The sequence below is a fragment of the Lepisosteus oculatus genome, chromosome 12 (assembly GCF_040954835.1).
Source record: "Lepisosteus oculatus isolate fLepOcu1 chromosome 12, fLepOcu1.hap2, whole genome shotgun sequence".
NCBI classification, from domain to species: Eukaryota; Metazoa; Chordata; class Actinopteri; order Semionotiformes; family Lepisosteidae; genus Lepisosteus; species Lepisosteus oculatus.
The window spans coordinates 37,723,184-37,746,961 of NC_090707.1; the positions used below are offsets into that span (position 1 = coordinate 37,723,184).

At 53.0% G+C, this 23,778-nt stretch overlaps 1 protein-coding gene across 1 annotated transcript; it reads right to left on the minus strand.

Annotated features, from left to right (window-relative positions):
- Nucleotides 1–1,776: 1,776 nt before the first annotated feature.
- On the minus strand, nt 1,777–23,315 carry ncf4 (neutrophil cytosolic factor 4). Its single transcript, XM_006636824.3, has 10 exons — nt 22,773–23,315; nt 21,688–21,772; nt 20,867–21,020; nt 16,572–16,642; nt 15,931–16,058; nt 15,044–15,092; nt 7,841–7,939; nt 5,665–5,831; nt 5,318–5,383; nt 1,777–3,801 (listed from the first exon to the last, which is right to left on the minus strand). Exons 1-10 carry the CDS (start codon nt 22,802–22,804, stop codon nt 3,597–3,599), a joined length of 1,056 nt encoding a protein of 351 aa, XP_006636887.1. The 5' UTR covers nt 22,805–23,315; the 3' UTR covers nt 1,777–3,596.
- Between the last annotated feature and the right edge of the window lie 463 nt (nt 23,316–23,778).

Here is a 23,778-nt window from a genome sequence, read left to right on the forward strand (position 1 = left end):
AGTCTGCTGCACCCCCAGCACGGGACAGGCAGAAGCAGGTGGGAAGCCTGCGAGGTAGGCCGGGCTTTATGGACGACACCACGGGAGAGACCGAGACATACTGTACAACACACAGCGAGGGTACGTCGAGGAGGAGCGGCAGGGTGGTGCAGTGGGGTCCTGGGTTCGAGTGGGTACCATGGATTGGTCTCCCTCCTGCAACACTCCAGAGACGTACCTGTACCGCCCTGCTCACCTGGTGTCTCCGAATCCCCCCCCGCAGGTATCCGAGTACATTACACAGAGCACTTCAAGACATCTTCTTAGGGGTCTGGACCCTGCAGTGGTTTTAGTCACAATCTGGCGTTTCCTAAAACGGGGGGCCTCCGGGTGGGCGCCTCGAGACCCCGGGACCCTGTCCGCAGCCCAGCTGTGTCTGCGCCTGCGGACGGGAATGTGCGCTGGATCAAGCTGAACACGGAGGAGGAGAGTGAGTCCGGTGTCCGGTGTGGGAGCAGCTGGGAGTCCATCCCAAGAGTCCCGGACAAGTGTCCCCTGGGAGCCCGCGCCACTCTTCAGCCTCAGTGCTGGTATGAGCTGATGGTTTGAGGTGAAATTTCCATTGCTGCTGCTCTGGGTTTTTTTTTGGCAGTGTTTCACTTTTGATTGTACTGTTCCTCCACTGAGCCTGTATTTTCTTTTGGGGGGTATTTTCGTGTTTTCTTGTCATTTTGTGTATTTCCTGCAAATGAACTGCACTTATGTGTTTCACTGTGTGTTTTGGGACTCCTGGAGCTTTAGAATTCTCAATGGCACCACAGGCCCGGTCACTGCCACACTGCCAAGTGGATTATATATCCACACGTATGTCTGTTACACGGCTGGGACATTTGAAGGAATCAGCTCCCTATCCCCTAGAATCACTGACCAGGAGAAGCTGAGTCACAGCAGAAGGACTTTTGACAGGAAAACGACGTGTTCAACACTAGCTATCTGGCAGAGGGATGGGGGATTCGGAGGGAGAGGGAGGGATTCAGAGGGAGAGTGAAGGACTGGGATACAGAGGGAGAGAGAAGGATTCAGAGGGTGAGGGAGAGATTGGGATACAGAGGGAGAGGGAGGGATTCAAAGGGAAAGAGAAGGATTCAGAGGGAGGGGGAATCAAAATGAGACACGAAGATCATGGGACGAGGTTACAGAAGGGAAGGAGGGCAAGGGAAGATTTATACAAAATTTCCTGTTCTGGGCTTTGTTGAAAATTATGCTACTGATATTTCTTCTTTAAGCAATGTGACAAAACCCAAGCCTTTTGCAGGCTGATCTTTCCTTATCTACAGTACATCAGCCACCACTGCAGGCCCGGATTTCCTGACTTACTAAACATGAACTTTCACAAGGTGGAGAAGGTCAGTCAGGAGCCAATCAGATAAGGCAGACAGAGACACGCGTGTCTGAACTCCCACAGACGAAGACGAGGACTCGAGAAACAAAGCCTCCAGCTTTCGCGTGTTAAGGGAACTAAGACGAAGAAATGCCATTTGAGACCAAGGCAGACAAGCGAGTCTCCAGCAGCCGCTGGTGATGGCCTAGTTCAAGCCCTCGTTTTGGTCATGTATAGGGCAAACGAGGTTACCGTCGCTAGGCAGTTCAAAGACCCCCCCCCGATTCTGAACACTGTAACAGAAAAGGTACCAAGGACATCCTTTTACCTTGGGTTCTGAGCTTCCGACAACTGACCTGGTACCTGTTTGAGTACCACCACAGCCCGACACGTGACAGAAAGACACACTCACCAGGTCACACTTGTGCAGGTATTTTTATTACTGGCGTTGTAATAAGTCTATCCCAGACTGGTCGCACAGTAATCCAGGGGTGGGTACAGAAGCACGTCCTGCACTGCGTCACCACTGTCAGCTCTAAAGCAGAGGTGTCAGACTCAGCTCCTGTAGGCTCAGCTCTCGGATACACACCCGGTCTAATTATTTAATTAGCAGCAGCATCGTTAAGAGTTCTCACCAAGCTTCATGGTATTTTATAGGGATCTATACTCTTCGAGTTAATTTTTGGAGTAATCAGCTGTAAAAGATCTTAAGAAAAATCCTTTATATTTAATATTCCAAGAAAACAATTAGGTTAATTGCTTAAATGACTGCTTAGGTTAGACTAAAAACCAGAGGACACCAGGCCCTGTGGGATTCAAGTTTGACACCCCTACTCTAGTTCCAGAATCCAGCAGGTTTTCCAAGTGTCTCCAGATCTCCTGCAGCGGAGGGCTGTGGAGCAGGGAGAAGCTGGAACGGAAAACCTGGAACCTGGACACCGTGGACCGGAATTGAGAACCTGTTCTTTACAAAGGTATAAAGGCAAAGCGCAGGAGAACAGCATAAACAAACTCACATTTCAGCTTTGGCGGCTACTGAAGAACACACACAGCTCCTGTAAGAACAAGCACACCGAGTACACTGATAGTCTGAAAAATGACTTGGGCTCGTAGCTGGGCTCTGCTGATCCGGAGCTCTCATCTGATTCTTCTGGGAGCAGAGTGGAAAACAGGAAGATGGGGAGTGTCTCTTCAAGGAGGTGGCTGAACGCCAGCCACTGTGCACTCATTTTAAAATAAAAAAAAAAGAATTAAAATATCTTTCAATTTAATTGCTCATCTCAGTAATTGCTTTTTTTCGGTGGTACCATTGGCTTTTTATTACCTGATTGGCCTTATTAAGAGCACACATTTGTATTAATTTATTTTAGAAGATGCTGGCAATGATAACTATCGAGTTATTTGCTCCACATTCGTCTATACATTACACCAGTAAAAAGATGATTCTCCCAACAGATCTTAGTGAGAAATTCCTGATTAAAAGTGAACTCGCTCTCCCTCTGTGTGGAGCCCTTCCTGCTGCAGGACTGTTATCTCCTCTAAACCTCCTCTGCAAGGTGTGGGCAGAGCATGGAGGCAGCACTGCAGCACTTTCTGCTGCTGTAGTCGGCGAGTCTGCCCTGGGCAGCCTGTTCACATCTCCTCCTCTTTGCTGGTTCGGGGAGGTTTGCTCTGTTCTCAGGGCTCTCTCAGCACGCTGTTTCCGAGAGTTTACCAGCTTTGAAGACACTATGAAAACTATCAAGCTATGACCTCAGCCAAAGGCAGGAGTATTACTCACACCAGATTCAAACTCGATAACACTACTCATCTTAGTACACAACAGCGTGTTGAACACAACCTTCTTTGACTGCAGATTGTACACAAACTGTACACACTCCACACCTGGTGTATACCCTGCACATCTGCTGGAGTATACAGCCTGTACACACCTCTTATTACAGACTGCATCAACACTGCACTGCTGGGGTATACAGACCATATATACACACACACTCACCGCCCACCTGGGGTATACACAGTGCACACACTGCACACCTGGGGTACACAGACCACATACAAACACACACTCGCTGCATACCTGGTCTATACAGCTGTACAGAGTGCACACCTGGTGTACTGATTCTTACTGGAGCCCCTATACATGTGCAGACAAGCGCCTTTGAGCAATGCAGAAGACAGAGAAGCTGGCAGACTCTCGGGACCGCCCAGTGTAGCGCCCCCTCTGTCTGGGCGCTCAGGGCGCGGTGTTGTAGACGGAGAGGTCGGAGGCAAGTGTCACGTGCAGCTCCCAGGGGAACTGGTTGACTGGCCGCCTGACCCCAGCTTGACCTTTGCTCTCCGACACCATGAGTTTCACATCCGTGTCGTCCAAGATGCGGATCAGGTCCCCTTCCGGGTCACGGTAGTTCAGCGCGATGTCGTGCAGACTGAACACTTCCCTGGGGGGGGGGGGGGAGAGAGAGAGGGGGGAGTGGTGCTGGTACAGAGTGGCTGGACTGAGCCCTGAGAACAAAGACGCCCTGGCTGACTGGACGCTACGGAAGGGGGTTCCTGAAGGGTCACAGTTATTGTAAGGGTGCTCCGAGAGCTCTTTCCACACACCTGTGGAAGTTCTCCCGGTTCAGCCTCTCCTAACGAGCAATGCTCTGTTATGTCTTTGTTCTGAGCGCTGGACTCCCTCCCCTGGCCTTTCAAAACGGGACTCTTGCGCACGGACTCCTGCAGGCAAGTCGGACCTGTACTGGACTTCACCGTAACGGCCAGCTGGGAACCCCCCTCCAGGCCCTGTGCGTGTGGCCCTTTTGGCCAGTTCTCTCCCTCCTTGCGTGCCACCAAGGTCCGCCCCCTCACGCTTGGTGCCAAGCTGAAACCGGGGCTCAGACGCATGCAGGCGCTCCCCGGATATTCTGCAGGAAGTCGGCCTCCCGCAGTTCCTCTCCGGGCCAGCTGACATCAGCTGTGCGTCAGCTGCTTCCAGGGAGCCGAGCGCTTTCGGACAAGGTCATCACTTCGCAAGATTTCTCAGAACTCTGGCGGTTTTGCTGCCAGTTTTTTTTTCTCTCCTCTTGCTAGCAAATGGTAAAAAACGACAACAACAAAAAAAAGCTGTTCCTCTTTCCACTGCACTTCTGTGCATCGCGCCCCCCCCCCCCCCGGCCCCAGGAGGAACTGAAAGTCAGGGGGTAAGTGTGCGGGGGAGCAATTACTAGCGTTGCGCTGGCCTCCGCTGCAGAACGCTACCTGGACTGTGTGATCCACCTGCAGGAAGTGTTACGGGATACATTCTCCTCCAACGCACTCCCCCCTCCAGAACACAGTGACAGAAAGCACTCTGAGCCTTTCCCAGTCTCTTTCATCACTTTCATTGTTCGCTTTTTACTCATGAACGTCTCGGCACTTCGGCAACGCGTATCTGCTGGACTCTTCTGTCACAATGCTACTGTTTTTCATGCAATTGAAATGTAATACAGTTTTTAAACACCTTGTAGCTTGATCTTGTCTGAAGCTAACCCAAGCCGGGCTCAGTCAGTAATGCTAATTATATCTTTAACACTTTAATACTATTTAACAGGTATGTGTAAATCATCAATTGGTTGATTGACTGATTGATCAATTAATTGAGATGAATGCCTCTGCACACATCTTTCTTTATCTTCTTCCTCTTCTCTGGATGGGCTCCATCCAGCCCTTTTCATTCAAGGTGTATTTGCAGAGGGTCATAGTGCAGCTCATTTCAGCAGCACCGCCAAAGTGTGGCCCGGTCTCGTCAGGTCTCGGAAGCTACGCAGGGCCAGTACTTGGACTGGGACCCTGGCTGTGATCTCCGGCCTGTAGGGACTCATCCTGGACTGGGACCCTGGCTGTGATCTCCAGGCTACAAGGGCTCAATCCCAGGCAGACATTTTATTGAAAAACATGAGAAGAAAAGACGCAGCAAAAGCTCAGCTGCCATACCTCATCCGTGTGAGCAAGTCTTTGTAGGAAGGCTGCACAGACAGGTCCTCTTCAACACAGACATCCCTGAAACACAGACACACACAGACAGGTCAGGGGGCTGGAGAGAACTTCTCCATCCAATCACATGCTATCAAATCCGTCCCTATAGCCATCTCTCTCAGGCACTCTGCGTCACCCTGTCTCCCTCCCTCTCACATCAGGGGCCTGCCCTAAGGGTAACAGTGCAGATCTGCGCCCGACACCCCGACACGGAGCCGCCGAGCTCCGGTTCGAGCGGCGCCCTGCGGAGCGAAGACGAGGCAGACCCTCCGCCTGGCCGGCGTCGCGGCCTTGGGCTCACTGACCTGAGCTGCTGGCGCCGGCTCTCGTACAGATAGCATCGGAGGCAGCTGGAGCTCCCTGGGCCCTTCCCAGCCTCCCCGCCCTCGTCCGAGTCGCTGTCGTCGGGCAGCGGCTTGATGATCTTCACAAAGGAGCGCGGGAATATCCCCGTGACCTCCTGCACCGTGCCCTGAGGGAGGAGCGTGGGGGAGAGGAGGGGCAGGGAACAAGGAGGAAGGAGGGACGAACGGGAGGGGAGAGAGGAGAGAGGGAGTCAGGAGTCAGGAGAGAGGAGAGGAGAGAGGAGAGAGAGGAGAGTCAGGAGAGAGGAGAGTGGAGAGATTGAGTCAGGAGTCAGGAGAGAGGAGAGAGGGAGTCGGGAGTCAGGAGTCAGGAGAGAGGAGAGAGGAGAGAGGAGAGAGGAAGTCAGGAGTCAGAAGAGAGGGGGAGTCAGGAGAGAGGAGAGAGGGAGTAGGAGTCAGGAGAGAGGAGAGAGGAGAGAGGGAGTAGGAGTCAGGAGAGAGGAGAGAGGAGAGATGGAGTCAGGAGTCAGGAGAGAGGAGAGAGGAGAGAGGAGGGGGGAGAAACAGAATAAAAATGGTGGGTCAATCCAGATGGAATAACCAAATGGCCACTACAGTCCAGTGCACCGAGAGGGACAGAAACAGCACCTAAAGGCCGACTGGCTGCAGGGGCACCACAGTGCTCTAACAGTGCCCTGAGGCAGAGGAGGACGACACGGCGAGGGGCCGCGGGGCGGCGGGGAGAGGGAGAGAATCGGACGGCTGCGCGGCAGTGGCGGCTTGGGTTTTTGGTTTTGGTTTCACGGAGGACATAGGCAAAACCACGACCGCTTCACGCGAACGCTGAGCTGGTCGATTTTTATTTACCACGAATTTAGCAAAAGAGGTAGTGGTGGTTTGGGGGGGGGGGGTGCTGCGTTAAGAGAAGCCTGGGTTGCGGCTTCCACCGCCACGGCCGAGCAGTTTGTTCCACACTCTCCCGCCACTCTCTGCGTAAAGCGCTGCTTCCCGTCCACTGGTTTTAAATGCACTTCCTCGTAGTTTCCACCTGAAACTCTGTCGCCCGCCCACAGGAGCCCGCGCCCTCTTCCGTGTGATCTGTGCCAGGCACCGAGAGATACTGGATCTGCCTCAGCAGTGTGGCAGCCTGCCCGTCCCTCTCCGCCTTGCAGGCAGACAGGCAGAGGCCTACCGGTGCCTGACTGCAGCCCAGGTGGTTACCCCCTCACCCCACCCCCCTCCGAAACGAACAGATGTGAGGCGAGTCAGCAGTGCTTGAGTAACACACCTGACTCTGCAGTGTGAGCCTCTGTGTGTGTGTGTGTGTGAGTGTGTGGCAGGTGGTATTTCTTCACCGAGCTGCACCTGCACCTCGTAACTACTGATGGCAGCCTGCACCTTCAATCAGAGAATTCACCGCAAAACCTCGACCCCCTCTTCTAGAGTACATTAGTGGAAATTACAAAACAAATTACATCTACAGTATATGTGCTTGGAGTGCATCTTTAATTCATGTAATGCAGAGCCACAGGAAATGAGGATTGTGCGGTACGATCCTGTTTCGAGTCAACTTCTTCCTGGCCTGCCTTTATCTGGCCCTGCGACCCAATACAGCAGCCAGCCCTGTTGAGGTAATGACCATCACCCTGAGTGGTGGGACCTGATCGGCTTGCCTTGAGTATCGGAGGATATCCTCCTCCCTCTCGCTACTCCTCTCTCTCTCTCCTCTGCTGCTCACTCTCTTCCCTCCTTTTCCTTCCACTCTGCCCCTCCTCCCTCCTCTCTCTCTGCTCCTGAACGTCAGCCCCGCCTCCCGGCACTCCTCCCCTCCTCCCTCCCTCTCCCATTGTCCCCTCCTCCTTCTCTCCCCTCCTCCCTCCCTCCTTCCATAACTCCCTCCTTCCCTCTCCCATTCCATCACTCCCTCCCTCTTCTCCCCTCCTCCCTCTCCACTTCCCTCTGTCCCTCTCCCTTCTCTCATCTTTCCCTCCCGCTCCTCCCCTCATCCCTCCCCCCCTCCTCCCTCCTCCCCCCTTCCCCCTTCCCCCTTCCCTCCATCCCTCCTCTCCTTCCCCCTCCCTCCCTCCTCCCCTCATCCCTCCTCTCCTTCCCCCTCCCTCCCTCCTCCCCTCATCCCCCCTTCCCCCTCCCCGTCTCTCCGTCCCCTTCAGCTCACTTCCAGCCAGTCGGCGTTCACCCTCCTCAGCAGGAAGATCACCTCTCCCGCTCGGAAGCTCAGCTCCACGCGCCCGCTCCCGCTGAAGTCGAACAGAGCCTGCCAGGTAGGACGGGGAGGGAGAGGAGGAAGAGGGGGAAGAAGGGAGAGAGGGAACGGGAGAGACAGACAGAGAGTGTTACACTTGGGAGTTGTACTCGGGCTGGGACACCGAACGGCTGGGCCGACCCCTGTCCTGCCACTGCAGTGTGTGTGTGTGTGTGTGTGTCTCCCTGGCTCGCGAGCATGTACAGCACATCTGTGAGGGAGCTGCTGCGTGCCTGTCTCCGCAGGGAGAAGTGGCGGGCGAAGTCAGGTTAATGGGGCGGTGTGCTCCCGTTCACGCTGCAGAGCCGGGGTGCATGTGAATCTGGAGAGCAGGGGGTTTCGGGATGCACGCTTCTCTCTCTCTAGTACTGCTCTGCAGCCCTGTCTGCTCGGCACAGAACACATGCCACCCTTCCCTTGTCAGACACTGGAGAGCAAGCACCTGGGCTGGACGGGCCACATGCTGCGTGGGGCAGCTCTGAGCCCACCGAAGAGGGTGGGCCGGGCCTTTTCAGCGAAGCGCTTTGCTTTCGTTCGATCTCTCCTCGCCTTGTCTGGCTAGCACAGAAACGTGGGGGATAATGCTAACCCCGAGTGGCGTGTTCCCCAGCTCCTCGCGTGGCGGTCTGGCGCTTCACGGACATCTGGGAGATCGGCGGGGAGGCGCCGAGGACGGTGACTATAGTATAGCCTCTGCATCATTGACACAGAACTCCCGAGAAAAGATAGGAGAATCTCCCTTTCCTACCCTGCTGGGTTACTCCACTCCAACACCAGCGCAGAAGTGTGCGGGGTGCAGAAAACACTTCCCTCTCACTGGGGGTCCGATGAACCTGCGGAGCCCGTCTGCAGCACGGTCTGCGCCCCTTTTCGGTTCCTCTCTGGGGCCTCCGCCTCGCCGCCTGCCCTTCGGCACAGCCGACTCCCCACGTGAAGACCGAGCAAGGCCTCCATTTGTTTGGGGGGGGGGATCCTGTGAGTATTTCTGCAATCACTCGCTGGCCAGAGAGCGATATTTCACTGCGAGAACAGCCAGGACAATACTCTCTGGCAAGCCGCTGTGCAGAAAAGTTGCAGCTGCAGCTCTGATCTGCCGACATCATCATTCCCGCCGTCCTCCGACCCCCGACCCCTGACCTCTGACCTCCGACCTGTGAGAATAGCCAGCCCTTGACCAGGGGCCCTGCTTGTTTGCTTGTTCTTCTCGTTGCGCAGTGCTGCTGGCGTTGGGCAACAGCCGCAGTATTGCGAAGGTGCAGGAACTGTTGCAGAAAGAAAATGTGGCAGCTAACCGACATGCGGGAGTGAAGGGGGGGGGGGGGGGGGGTGGGTTAAGTGCAAAAAGAGCAGGAAAAAACCTGCAAACGAATTCCCATCAGAGCAAATTTCACACAGGTCGGACGTGGGTTCGAACACACGGCGGGGCTTGTGTCTCCCAGAGGGAGCATGGGTGTCTGGTCACCTGCAGCACCTCCTGAGTGCCTTGCAGATGCAGCGCTGTTCCCCCTCTCACAACCCGCCACACAGACACAGAGAGAAAGTGAGGGCAGATCTTATACGTTTCTGCTGGTTGTGACACCAAAACGTACAAGAAAACACTACGGGTTCGTTCCTGGAAAAACGCGCTTCTCTTGATCAGAGTCCTTGTGCTGCATGAATGTTGCTGCGTGCAGGAAGCTGGACTGTGCAGATCGGGTGATGATGGTGGGCGTGTTCACCCCACGTTTGCAGGATAAGCAGGGCTCAGGCTCCCAGTTCTTGGGGTGCTGTAATTTGAAACGATTAATGGGGCAGTCTGGGTTCCCTTCTTACAGTGAAGAAGTGGCCAGAAGTAAAAAGTAAAAAAAAGTAAAACTGCAGATTTGATGAGTGATGTATAACGTTGCAGTGCTGGAGAACTTCCAGCGCTCATGTACTGTGGTTTATTTTAAAGGTCGCTATATTGGTTAAAAGCCGATGATGTCAACTAGTCTGTTGGTGACCTTCAAAACGAGCCAGCCACTGCACAGCTGTGCACCAGAGGAGAGAAAAGATTGGATTTTCGGTAATGGTTTTGCTGGGAGAGAGTGACCCCATTTCGCAGCGAAGTCACTTATTGCGACTGCCCCTGCAGACAGAACCCGGAAAGAAAAATTGAAAAATCGATGCGTTCTGGAAAGGGGATCGGTCAAAGGATGAAGGTGTGAAACGGGGACAGAGAGAGTTGACATGGATCGGCTGCTATTTCAAACTACGCTCAGCCAGCAAAAACCTGGGGATGCAGATGGAAATGCAGATTCTTTCCTGATTCTGCACTTTTCTGTATACGGATGATTATTAATGCATGGAATAAATTGGTGCGCTGGGGCTCCTCAGTGCAGGGAGAATGAGTAGCTCTGATGGGTCTAGTGCTCTGCTCTCATCGTAGACGTTTTCCTCTCTTGCACACTTGAGCACCGGGACCTCACATCCTGCCATTCCATGTGCATTGTAACAGCACAGTCGTAGGTCTCTCGGGGTTCCAGAGCCTTTAATTTGGCCACCGCAGCAGACCTCTGGGAAGTCCAATTAACCTCATTATCGGCCCCATTAATCCATTAAGAGCAGAGCAGGCACAAAAACCCGGAGACACTGCGACCCCACAGGACTGGAGCTGGGCACCACCTGAATATATGCAGGAGTTGCAAATAATAAGGCCCAGGCTTTTAAATGGGCTTTTATGAATGTGTACCGAATCGGTAAGGATTCCTGTAGGGAAAGACACAGTTCTCAGCGTCCTTTAAAATAGGCGTGTCTTTGCAGAAGTGAGGTAACCAGACTTTACAGCACAATTCATGCAGATTTAGAGCTGGCTGGAATGTTAAACCGACGTTGCAGACAAGCCAGACCAGGGGGCTCTCTGCCGCATTCCACACATCTGATGATAAGACTGTTAATTTTAAGATGCGCATCAAACAAACCGCTTTTCTTGAGGCAGGCAGGACAACAGCAGTGTCTGCCCCAGTCCCCAGATCAGATCAGGAAGACTGGGTTTCGTTAAGCACGCTCCGGATCTGATAGCGGGATCATTAATGTGTGGTTATGGATGAGACCAGCCCAGGTTTCTTGCATCATTCTGGAGGCTTGGTGACAGAAAGCTAATCTGAAGTAACTGAAGAGAGGTGCTGAGGTCTCTGGCTATTAAACAAGTGGCTGCATATCACTGAGCGATCTCTTTCCCATTACGTCTGATTGATACCCCGCTCCTCCTAAGACACTCTTGCGAAGGACCGCAACCTCAGCCCCAGCACAGCCTGCGTCAGCATTCGAAACGAACCCCCTCTTGCCGCTAGCAGGCCAGCCTGGGCGTTAGAAAGACGGGCGCGCAAGATAACACCGGGCAAAAAGAGGAGCATGCACGACAGGGCCTGACGGAGATGCTCAGGGAGAAAGCTGTCGTAGGAAACTGGGTAATTCTGCCCAGTTTGGGGGGTCACTGTTGCATGAGGTGGTGAGCAGGAAATGGGGTTCCCCACAGCTTTTACTATGCTGCCTTGGGGGTTTGGGCGTTTCCTCAATCCTTTTTCCACTTTACTGCACCACTGTGGTTTTATACTGTGATTTACCACAGTAAGCCCTCAGGCACTGAGCTGGCCAGGGTGGCCAGCTTACAGAGACGCAGGAAATGAATCTCTGTCCGAAAACCCCCGAAGCACAAAAGGTGCGTTTCAAGATCTTGTTTGTGTTGCACAATGGAAAGGGAAGATGCCAAGACCGCGCCCTGCCTTCCTCAGGAGGTGACAACGCTGGCGGGGGCCCCCACCCCCCCCCCAACCTCAAGCCCGCTCCCAGCCTCCCGTCGCTCAGCCCCGCTCTGTAGAAGAACAGCCATAAAAAAAACACTAGAACTGCGCCGTGGCAAAGCGCTGGCGTCGGCGGAACGCGACTCTGAAAGCGACCGGCGCTTTCAGGACCGGCAAGGAAAGAAAACCACTGCGCTCTCTAGTGGGGCGATGCCATACTGCCACACTGAAAATCCAGGGACACTCCCCCAGCCAGCACCTCCAAACCCCCCGTGACTCTTCTGGGCTGGGGTGTGAGCACTAGAATGCACAACTGTCTACTTTGCACTACCGGCCTGGGCCTAGCCTGAAATTCCCCTCAGCATCCTCTTCCTCGCCTCCTGTGCTGAGCAGGAGTGCAGCTGCTGGCGCAGACACCCAGGGCTCACCCTGGAGGGCGCTGCACATCACTAGGGCATGAAGTACCCCCCCCCCCACCACCACCTCCTGCTGCTTGTGGGGTTTTTTGACTCCACTGGGGATAAAAAAGTGCTTATATCAGGGTAAGACAATATTATCCATAGCGCCATATTTTTCTGGTGTCTGCGTTTGTCTGCAAAATTGCTCAGTCGGCACAATCTGCGCCCGCTTCAAACGGATAGTCTCTCGCCGCAATTGGACTCCGCTGACCTTGCGCCTAGCGCCACAGCGACGACTACCGCATGCACGCGTGCGCGCACACAAGCACACCCGGGCGGCACTGCTGCAGCGAGCACTGCAGACCCCGCTAATCCAAGACTGCAGAGCCCTGCATGCACACACAAGCTCGTCCCCCTGACTGCTGCTCTGTGCGGCAACAACGCGCTGGTCCTGACGTGTGTGTGTGTGTGTGTGTGTGTGTGTGTGTGTGTGTGTGTGTGTGCGTGCGTGTGTGCAGGAGGCTGACGTCTCCTACAGGACGCACACACAGGACGGTCTGAGGTCGGCTCTCAGCACCGGGCTATCAGTTCAGACCAACCCGGTCTGGGCGCACAACAGACGGCACAGAACGGAGGCGAACGGCGCCGAAGAGCCGCAAGCTGGCGCGCGGGAGAGCCCCTCTTGGCCGAACCAAGCGCACGGGGGACCGCGAGAGCAGGCGGCACATTGGGGCGCGCGGCGGCGGAGGAGGGTTCACCCCCTAGTCGGTCCCGCAGGACACTTTTGCTCCTGCCGCCGTCCGGCCTGGAATATCCATCTGCTTCGCTCTGCCGCGGTTTCCCCCCTTAACTGTTTCAGTCAGGCGGGGCTACACCCCCTCAATTCCAGAGCCCTAAGCCCTGAGGTCTCCCAGATACCCCAGAGGAGAGGGGGGGGGTCCCCCAGAAGAAAGGGGACCCTTCCGCCCACTGCGGTTTTAGTCCAACGGGGTGGTGGAACATCAGGCCTGCATCTGTCTCTATGGAGCCGAGATCCCCAGATCCCCAGATCCCCAGATCCCCAGATCGACAGCTCTGTAACCGCAGCTCTGGCCAGCTCTGAGTTTCGACTGGGGGGTTTAAGCCACTGACAGGGGCAGAAAGAAGGATGCAGCCCTGGTCTACACCACACCCTGCCGAAAGCTCTGTTAAGAGGAAAAGATATCCTGAGAGCTTATTTTAGATGCTGCATGTGTTATAATATAATAATAATAATATAATGCCAAATGCATTCAACATATAATGATATCAACACATACATAATCACATTCGAATACACCCGAGGACCAGAGACTTACGCTTCGTCTATAAAATTGGCCGCCGGTCTGCCTGAAACACAGGATGATGAAGAATCACACATATGGCACCTAGGCAGATTTTTAGAGAACTGATACAATTCTGATGCATTTCAGTTTATTCTCCCTCGTTTAAAACTGTTTAGTCTACAAGCGCGCGGTGTGCAGTATCTGAAACGCGTGGCGTGGCGGGGCTGGGGGGGGGGGGGGCGGGAAGAGCCCACAGGGGCAGAGGAGGAGGAGGAGCACGCCCCGAGGAGGAAGAGACACTGCAGAGAACAGAACCTCGCCTCCTTCAGAAAGGGCCACCTTCAGCTACAGCCCTTTTCCGAGCCTGAATTTCATTCTTCCAGCTAGCGTTCGCCTCGAGGGCTTCTGCAGCACTGTGCCAAAAACAGGCTGACCACACTGACCAGCTCCAGAGACTGACCGTGCTGTCCTGCTCCAGAGACTGACCGTGCTGTCCTGCTCCAGAGATGGACTTTACTGTCCTTCTAGGGACTGACTGTGCCGTCCTGCACCAGAGACGGACTTTACTGTCCAAATAGGGACTGACTGTCCCGTCCTGCTCCAGAGATGGACTTTATTGTCTTTCTAGAGGCCAAGCACGCTGTCCAGCTCTAGAGACTGACCGTGCTTTCCTGTCCTGCTCCAGAAACAGTCCATTTCTAGTGTATATGTCAGTCTCTCTCTGTGTTCACCCCAGCGCCAGAGACTGGCCGTACAGCCCAGCTCGAGAGACTGACCATACAGTCCTCTCACAAAACAATTCTGTTATGCCCTGGGGTTGAGAACAGGGTCTCCAAGTGTTGCGACTGAAGGGGTTAAGCATGAAAAGAAGGCCGTACAGGTCTCATTTCTAACCTGCCAGTGGCTCGCAATCCTCCAAAGCTGTTTCTGCCCCCCTATCGCCGATGCCGAGAGAATATAAATCACCCGGTCCTTTTCTGGTGTGTTGCGAGCTAATCTGAGACATGCTAGGAATGGTAAAACGACAGTCCCTGACAGTGATAAGCTACTTCACCTCCTTCGGTCAGACCACAGAAGGGACACAGAGACGTTTTTCACCGACCCAGACAAATCAGCCCTAATTCAATCCCACACCCTCCAATCAGATCACCGGGGCACTCCTGCGTAGTCTCTGTAAGGGGAGTACAAGGACAGTGGGACAATGCTGTGCAATTCAATCACTGGCACAGCCCGGCTTGTCATTGGGACCAGCATGGGACAGGACTATGCCACCAGTCCTGAGCTCAGATCGTCTGCATGTCAGCCTGTATGCGTGTTAGTCAGTCTCTGTCATTTCCTGACTGCATGTGTGTCAGACAGTCTCTGTTTCACTCAGAGCAAGTGCGTGTAAGTCACTTTCTGAGTCACTCAGACGAGTGTGTCTGTCGGTCTCTCTGCGTCACTCAGACTAAGTGTGTCTGTCGGTCTCTCTCTGCGTCACTCAGACTAAGTGCGTCTGTCAGTCTCTCTGCGTCACTACCACACCTGTCTTGTAACTCTGGATGGTAGGTCTAAGACTGTATGAATAAGCACAAGAGTCCCCAGCATCATGTTTTTGGCTGTGTTGAGTGGATTGTGCCACTTTTGTTTTCGCAAAAGAGCTGATAGACTCACCTCAGCTCTAGGACTTGAGAGAAAGTCTGTCTTCGGTTTCACAGTTTTCCTGTTTGGGAGAGACAACAGAACATCACATACAGTACAGATGGAAGAGCAGTCCATACAAGGTGTATCCTAGATTGGCTTGCTAGCTCTCCACATTTCTCTTTGAGCCGTGAGCAAAATACAGTCACTACTCTCACTTCTGGGAGGAAAACCTCTTCGTACACATCGACTCCGACACCTGTCACCTGACCTCTCGGCCTGATTGGAGGCTGGAGAGCTTCCCCATCTAAACCGATTTGCTATCAATTCATTCGCTTTCATTACCTATTCAAAATATTGTCCCCTCTTTTTGATTTAGCCACGCTGGTACGGATATGTATTTTTAAGCTTGGGAGGAAAAAGTGGGCTTCAAAAGGTAGTTAGCTAGGTTTAAAGGGTAAAGAATGTGGACTGAATTGCTGAGTGCTCACACGATTTGGACAGACAAACAGGTTAAAATGAGTATAATCGAATGTATAATTGAATGTGCTCCTTTATACAGCCAGACATTTTACAGATAAAGCCTGAGAGAAGTTCTAGTCAATGACACAACAGATTCAGGGCAGAAGAACAGTTACAGCAGAGAGGAGGCACTATCTATTGCCCATCCTGTGCATTTGGTCGTGAGTAAGCATATTGATGCTGTTGAGGATCTCATCCAGATGTAAGCAGCACCTGGCATTCGAACCCACTGGGGTGCACTGTGAGTGTCTGGGGTGTACAGTGGGTGTGTCTGGGTGTACAGTGGGTGTGTCTGGGTGTACAGTGGGAGTACAGTGGGTGTGTCTGGGGCGTACAGTGGGAGTACAGTGGGTGTGTCTGGGTGTACAGTGGGTGTGTCTGGGTGTACAGTGTCCTACACTTTTCGTGTGGGGGGCCTCAGTCTCCTCAGTGCCCGCGGGACATGCTGGTTGTCAGACTCCCTCTGGTAGAAGAAAATCCTGATGAGGTCATCCAGCAGGACCCAGGTGGGGAGACACAGCAGCTTCTGAGTCAGAGGGAGGGATGGAGAGAGAGTGAGAGGGATGGAAACACCAGCAGAACCAGGCAGACACAGCAACGTCTAACACAAAGGGGGAGATGTCCTTTATTCCTCTCCGTGAAAACAAGCATCCACCGTACGTGACCTGCGCTAGACTACACTAGTTTTTCACTTGCGCACGTCCGTCTGTAGAAATTCGGGGCATCTGCAGCAGCGCCCCGGCAGTGACGGTCCCGTTTCCGAGAATGAACCCCAAAGAGCTCGCTGTTCTGGGGAGCTGCTGACTTGCGATGTGTTCAGTCCGATGCCAGGCAGCAGCGAAGGCGGGGTAAGGGGTACAGCCCTGGGCTAGCAGGTTCAGATCCCAGACGGGATTCTGCTGTTGTGCTCCAGAGCAGGGCATTTCACTCACAGAGCCTGAGCTCTTTAAAAGGGGCACAGAAGGAAGCCTGCCTGGGATTAGAGTGTCCGAGAAACGGAGGAAAAGCCAGGGATATTGAGGAGCAGCAGGAGGGTTACCTTCACATAGGTGTTGAGCTCGGGGATCCTGGTCTCTGCGATCTCCTGCTTCTTTCCCATGAACACCTTCCCTGGGAACAGAAGGAGAATCTGTCCAGCACAGCAGGCAGCACCAAGAACAAGCCAACGCTAACGCAACGGCCACCTACTTTAAAGAAAAATCGAATCTTTAAATCTAATCTCAAAATCGTACTGAAGTGTTAATAGAGTACATAGCGGGACACACTGACGAATACTGAGCCGAAATATGGGACCGACGCCAAACCACAACCAGGTTTAACAATTATAACCCATGGGGCGGCACTGTGGCGCAGAGGTCAGCATTGCCGGGGCCAAATTCCTGACCTGGGGAGCTGTCTGTGTGGAGTTTGCATGTTCTCTGCGTGTTCCTGTGAGCTTCCTCCAAGTGCTCTGGTTTTCTCCCACAATCCAGAGACATGCTGGTAGGTTAATTGGTTACTGGGAAAACTGGCCCCTGGAAGGGGTGACTAAGCGATAAGAGCAACATGAACACCATGTAAATGTTTCCTTAAAGTAATTAAGGGGGTAAATGACACGCTGAGGTTCATTAAAGCTAATTGTGAAACGTTACGTCAGATTACACTGGCTTTTCCTCCATTAATCAAATTCAGAGCCATTAGAAGTCTTAACGACAGATGACCAAGCGTTTCTTTTATTTTTTACGCATCTGTAATGGAGGCACCGGCTAATTGAATGAGACCAACTTTTAACACTGAAAGCTCAATTATTGATCATCTTTATTTAAAATATATCTGCATCAAAATACGTTTAGAAAAATCAATTTTTATGAAGGGTAATTGGCCCCAGTGGTACTGCGCTCTAAAATTATCTGTACTCTATCTGCATGTGTACTTACTTTTACTGTAGGCAAATAAAAATGTACTAACACTGTAAAAAGCATCTGACATCATGCAGTTATCTTGAAAGCCCTGAAGTCTAGCTTTAGATTCTGGGCAGCCTTTCACTATTCACAACCAGCACTGTAGTTACCAGGACACAAACTGACTGGAGACACTGCTGTCCCTCTCCTCTCACATTCCCCCTGAATTCAAACACTGACACACTCCTGACTGGACTGGAGACACTGCTGTCCCTCTCCTCTCACACTCCCCCTGAATTCACACACTGACACACTCCTGACTGGACTGGAGACACTGCTGTCCCTCTCCTCTCACACTGCCCCTGAATTCACACACTGACACACTCCTGACTGGACTGGAGACACTGCTGCCCCTCTCCTCTCACACTCCCCCTGAATTCACACACTGACACACTCCTGACTGGACTGGAGACACTGCTGTCCCTCTCCTCTCACACTGCCCCTGAATTCACACACTGACACACTCCTGACTGGACTGGAGACACTGCTGTCCCTCTCCTCTCACACTGCCCCTGAAATTCACACACTGACACACTCCTGACTGGACTGGAGACACTGCTGTCCCTCTCCTCTCACACTGCCCCTGAATTCACACACTGACACACTCCTGACTGGACTGGAGACACTGCTGTCCCTCTCCTCTCACACTGCCCCTGAATTCACACACTGACACACTCCTGACTGGACTGGAGACACTGCTGTCCCTCTCCTCTCACACTCCCCCTGAATTCACACACTGACACACTCCTGACTGGACTGGAGACACTGCTGCCCCTCTCCTCTCACACTACCCCTGAATTCACACACTGACACACTCCTGACTGGACTGGAGACACTGCTGTCCCTCTCCTCTCACACTACCCCTGAATTCACACACTGACACACTCCTGACTGGACTGGAGACACTGCTGTCCCTCTCCTCTCACACTGCCCCTGAATTCACACACTGACACACTCCTGACTGGACTGGAGACACTGCTGTCCCTCTCCTCTCACACTGCCCCTGAATTCACACACTGACACACTCCTGACTGGACTGGAGACACTGCTGTCCCTCTCCTCTCACACTCCCCCTGAATTCACACACTGACACACTCCTGACTGGACTGGAGACACTGCTGCCCCTCTCCTCTCACACTACCCCTGAATTCACACACTGACACACTCCTGACTGGACTGGAGACACTGCTGTCCCTCTCCTCTCACACTACCCCTGAATTCACACACTGACACACTCCTGACTGGACTGGAGACACTGCTGTCCCTCTCCTCACACACTCCCCCTGAATTCACACACTGACACACTTCTGACTGGACTGGAGACACTGCTAGAGACACTGTTACTGTTAAAAATCAGGATGACAGCCAGCTGTTTCAGATCATTAGAGCTAGAATGAAAACCCGCAAACTGGAATACTGGAATTCTTGGACCAGGATTGTGTCAAGTCCGTGTTAGGGTTAATCGCTTCCCCTCACCTTTTATAACCAGCTGTGCATAGAGAGCACACACAGTCAGGTAAGCTACTGTAAACACAGAGTGACTGCGTCAGCTGAGACCATACGGCAGTCCTTTAATTCAGCACCTCTCTCGCAGGCTGCGGACACATTGAAAATAGCACTACAGTGCCACCTCCTGCAAGCAGAGCGGACTGCGTTCGGCATCACTCACAGAGCCCACAGAACAGGGCTTCTTGCCACAGAAGACTTTTATCACAGAGTTTAGAAGACTTAAGAAAGGGAGGGACGAGTGCACCACAGGCCAAACGCTCTGCCTGGATATCCAACGCATGATCAACAGTCCACAAGTTTTACACTTAGTTTGCCGTTAACAACTGTACACAGTTAAACTCTTATAAACACGCAGACGCAGTAAGTCTTCTTATTTTGGCAATTCAGCACTTTTCATATAGTAACAATGTCATACTGAGAGATTCCTTTGACCTCGTGAAGGAGTCGTGAAATTTTGGTTTGCTAGCTTTTGAGGAACGAAATGCTTTCACAAACCAAGGGATGGGTGTGCACAGTGTGTTTATCAGCTTGTGAACTGCAGGGCTGAAACGGAAGTGATACCATGTGATGAGTTACACCATGTGATGATGATGATGATGATGACAGGGAAGCTGTAAGACTTGTTTCTTATCAGCCAGAGTTTTCGTGTTTTTAACTGGGGAACAGAATCAGAAAATGGCAAAGTCTGCAGGACAAAACATAAACGCCCAAAACACAGAAAAGTTCTGGCTCCATATCAGAGATATAAGACCAAAAACAGATGGTGAATGATGTAGTAGGGGCTCATGGGGAGGCCCCAAGAGGATTGTTCTACTTGCTCTGAGTGACAGACAGCGGGCCAGCCCAGACTAGAAACAGTCCAGGTACCAGGACCAGGACCAGTAGCAGACAAAGCTGCTATAACTGCTGGATCCTCTGGGCCCGGGTATGAAACGGAGCAGACAGATGCCTGCCCTAATGTGGCCCTAGACTACATTTGATAGTAAAAGTGAGACTTGGCCTCTCTCCTCGTTGTGACAGCACCTGCTTCCTTCTTTCACTTCTCTTACGGGTGTCGGTGGAAAGCAAAAGACTAGTCATCTGACAGATAACCCAGGGCTGGGCTTGAGCGCTCTGTCTGTATCGGCAAACACTGGGGAGATTCCACACAGCTGAGCGTTGGTCCGTTTTCATTTTAATTATCCTGTTATGTCATGAAAACCACCTGGTTTTCACAGACATTTTACATAGACAACACAGGTATTTTATTATATTTCAGACACATAAATGGCACAGTATATAAATGTATTTCATTTCTAAACCCACATGTAGAATAGCTATCCTAATTTTCTTGGAGGTTCTCAGGATAAGTTAATATTTACTCTGAATGACTTAATTGAACCGATCATTGTCTTAACTAAATCACTGCTGATTTATGGATCTACAGACGCTAAAACTACGAAGTTCCCTAAAAATCCTCTAGAGCCCTGATTTTTTCCTGATTTAAATATCGTTTCATGACCTGCTTCTGCATAAAGGTGGTGTAGAGCAGGGATGCAGGGCCAACTGATTTCAATCAGCCTTGAGCTCTGTCTGGGTTCTGAAGGAAATGGGGCATTGCCTCTCTGGGGTCCCCAGTAAAAGACAGGATGGGGTGGCCAGGTCCTCGCACACGCCCTTTGACCCCACAGCTTGGGGGGGACACGTCCTGACAATCACGCAGACTGTCGGCAGCCTTCGCTTAAAGCGCAAAACAAGAAGATGACAACTCCTCAGGGGAAAAAAAAAGTGTCTCGGAAAAACACTGAAAACCCGGGTTTATACTTTTGGGGGGGGGCTTGTTGCCGTTTTGGAATGGCGGCACTTGTGAAACGAAAGGTCAAAGGTCGCAGGGCGGACGGCTCACCTGGCAGGGTGGGCAGGGTGCAGGTGTAGGTGGTGCTCTGGGCCTCGGGGGCGAACTTCTCCTCCAGCTTCTGGTGCAGGGCGAAGAACTCGCTGTACCGCCGGTAGATCAGGTACTTCCTGCCACCCTTGGTCTTCACCTCGATCACGAACACCTGCCGGCGAGGGACAGGAGCGGGGGGGGGGGGTTACACAATCTCACTCGGGATCACAGCGGGAATGAGTGAAGTTAATCAGCAACCCCCCTCCCCCCACTCCTCGCTCTCAGTCCTGAACACCCATGGCCTTCTGCTCCTCGTCCTGAACGAGCTCTTAGTGATTCGCCAGGAGCCTACAGCCAGGAGATCACAAGCAGGGTCCCAGTCCAGGATGAGCCCCTACAGCCCAGAGATCACAGCCAGGGTCCCAGTCCAGGATGAGCCCCTACAGCCCAGAGATCACAGCCAGGGTCCCAGTCGAGGATGAGCCCCTACAGCCCAGAGATCACAGCCAGGGTCCCAGTCCAGGATGAGCCCCTACAGCCCAGAGATCACAGCCAGGGTCCCAGTCCAGTATGAGCCCCTACAGCCCAGAGATCACAGCCAGGGTCCCAGACCAGGATGAGCCCCTACAGCCCGAAGATCACAGCCAGGGTCCCAGTCCAGTCCAGGATGGGCCCCAACAGCCTGGAGATCACAGCCAGGGTCCCAGTCCAGGATGAGCCCCTACAGCCTGGAGATCTCAACCAGGAAGGGTGCTCTTGGAGTTTTAGTACAAGCGTCAGTCTTTCTGTGCGTCAGTGACAGGATATCTGTGTGAAACCGAAGGAACTGTAAGACTCACAAAGTAGTGGGTGAAGCCTTTCCGTTCTTCAACGTCCGCAACGGTGGCCGAGATGGGAATGTTGTCTGGGAGCTGGTCAAAATCACTGGGAAGAGAGAGGCACACTTGCTGACACGTCGCCCTACGGCATGTGGCTCAACAACAGCGATCTCCTACCTTGGTCTTGGAAGAGCCCCAGTCCAGTTCATCTTCTGGATCATCCTCAATACTTGTTTCCTGAACCACAGAGACAATCCAAACCCAACACACACCTCCTACAGACACACTCACACTGCCTCACTGAACAACACATCTCCTACCCTGGTCCTGGGGAGAGCCATCCAACAGGACCCGTTTCAGCTTCCACTAAACCATCAATCTCTAAAGACTGCAATCAATGGAGCAGGTGGATTGATCAAATGAAGCAACTTATAGGATACAGCTTTTGAAATAAAACTCTCAACACCACTCAACCCTCCAAGGGCCAGATGTCCGTTAATTAATTATAATAATGCTTACAATTATACAGCGCTTTTCTGGACACTCCATTCAAAGCCCTTTTTCAGATAATGGGGATCCCCTCCACCACCACCAGTGTGCAGCCCCACCTGGATGATGCGACGGTGAAGATGAAGCCAATTCATTAATGACCTCAACTGCCTGCTAAACTGATCAATAATTCACCGGTGTCTTTAGAATTTCAGGGGACACCTGGGGACGGCTTCTTTATCCCCTGTTGCACACACACCTGGCACTGGCACCTGACACTACACCACTGATATCGCCTCCTGGTCCTACAGGGCAGGCAGCCCTGCCCCCTGGATCCCATTCCGAGCCGGATTCCTAAGGACTCGGCTGGGATCGCCTGTCCCGCTGGTTTGTATCTGTCACCACTGTAACAAGAGACAGGGCAGCGTTTCGGCTCCACAAGCGAATGACTGTGGGCTTTCCCTGCCGCGGGTTTCTGGTCGAGGACGTCTCGGCCCGCGGCGCCCTGCCGGCGTCAGACACACCTGCGCGAGGGGGGGGCGGACTGACACTCGCTTCCGGATTCCACGCCACAGCCGGCCGCGGGTGGGCGGGCGAGCGAGCGACCTTCGTCTTACCTCTCGTCTCGGAGCTGGCGGGGCAGCGACATGGCGAGGGCGGCGGGAGACGGGGTGCGAGTGGTCCGTGTGGCCGGGGGGTTCGGGTACGACTGAGCCCGGAGCAGGGCGGAGAAGCCGAGCGCTTCTCTCTCTCTCTCTCTTTCCGGCAGTACCGCAGGCGCAGGAAACGAAAGTATCTCAAAACGGTTAACCCCGTTGGCTGTTGTGCAAATCACAAGTCACTTCTGCCTTTTTTTTTCTCTCACTCTTCTCCATTCCTGTTCTCCACCTTCCCCCTCTTTCACGTCTCTCGCAAATTGCTTCACTGCCCGGGTCACGGTGGGGTGATGTGTAAACGCCCCCAGTAAAATAAGATAAGCTCAAGCCCCGCTGAGGCGTTATTTATTCCGGACAGTTCTAACGCCAGACGCTCGCCCGCGCTCGGGTTCGGGTTCGGCCGGACCCGCAGAGCCCCTCCGGCAGATACCCTTCACAGCCCCGGCCAGCAGCATGAGGCACCAGCGAGGCCTGTCCCCCGAGGCCGGGGCCTTATAACGAGAGATGCGACCGTGCGTAAAGCGAATTAAAAAAAAAAACAACTCGAGAGAGATTCGTTATGATTGCTTGTGCGCTGCGGGGAAAACGGCACAACACTTCCTAAAAGACCAATTCAACCCACGCAGAACGGGGCAGTGTTTGTTGGTGGGCCTGCCGGGGCGAGTTTAGGAAATCTCGGACCCAGTGCCGACAGCGCCCGGCGACAGGAAACGTCGAGAAATGGGGACCTGCAATTTTCCCGAGCCTTGCCAGTGTGTTTTACTGGGAATTTGGGTGGGCTGTCGTGAGCTGCGATTTTTAAAACTGCAGTTAATCTGTTAAGAGCTCAAAGGTGGATCCAGGTGGATGCTGCACATTGGTGGTGGTGGAGGGGATCCCCATTACCTGTAAAGCGCTTTGAGTGGAGTGTCCAGAAAAGCGCTATATAAGTGTAAGCAATTATTATTATTAAAGGGCTGGAGCTGGA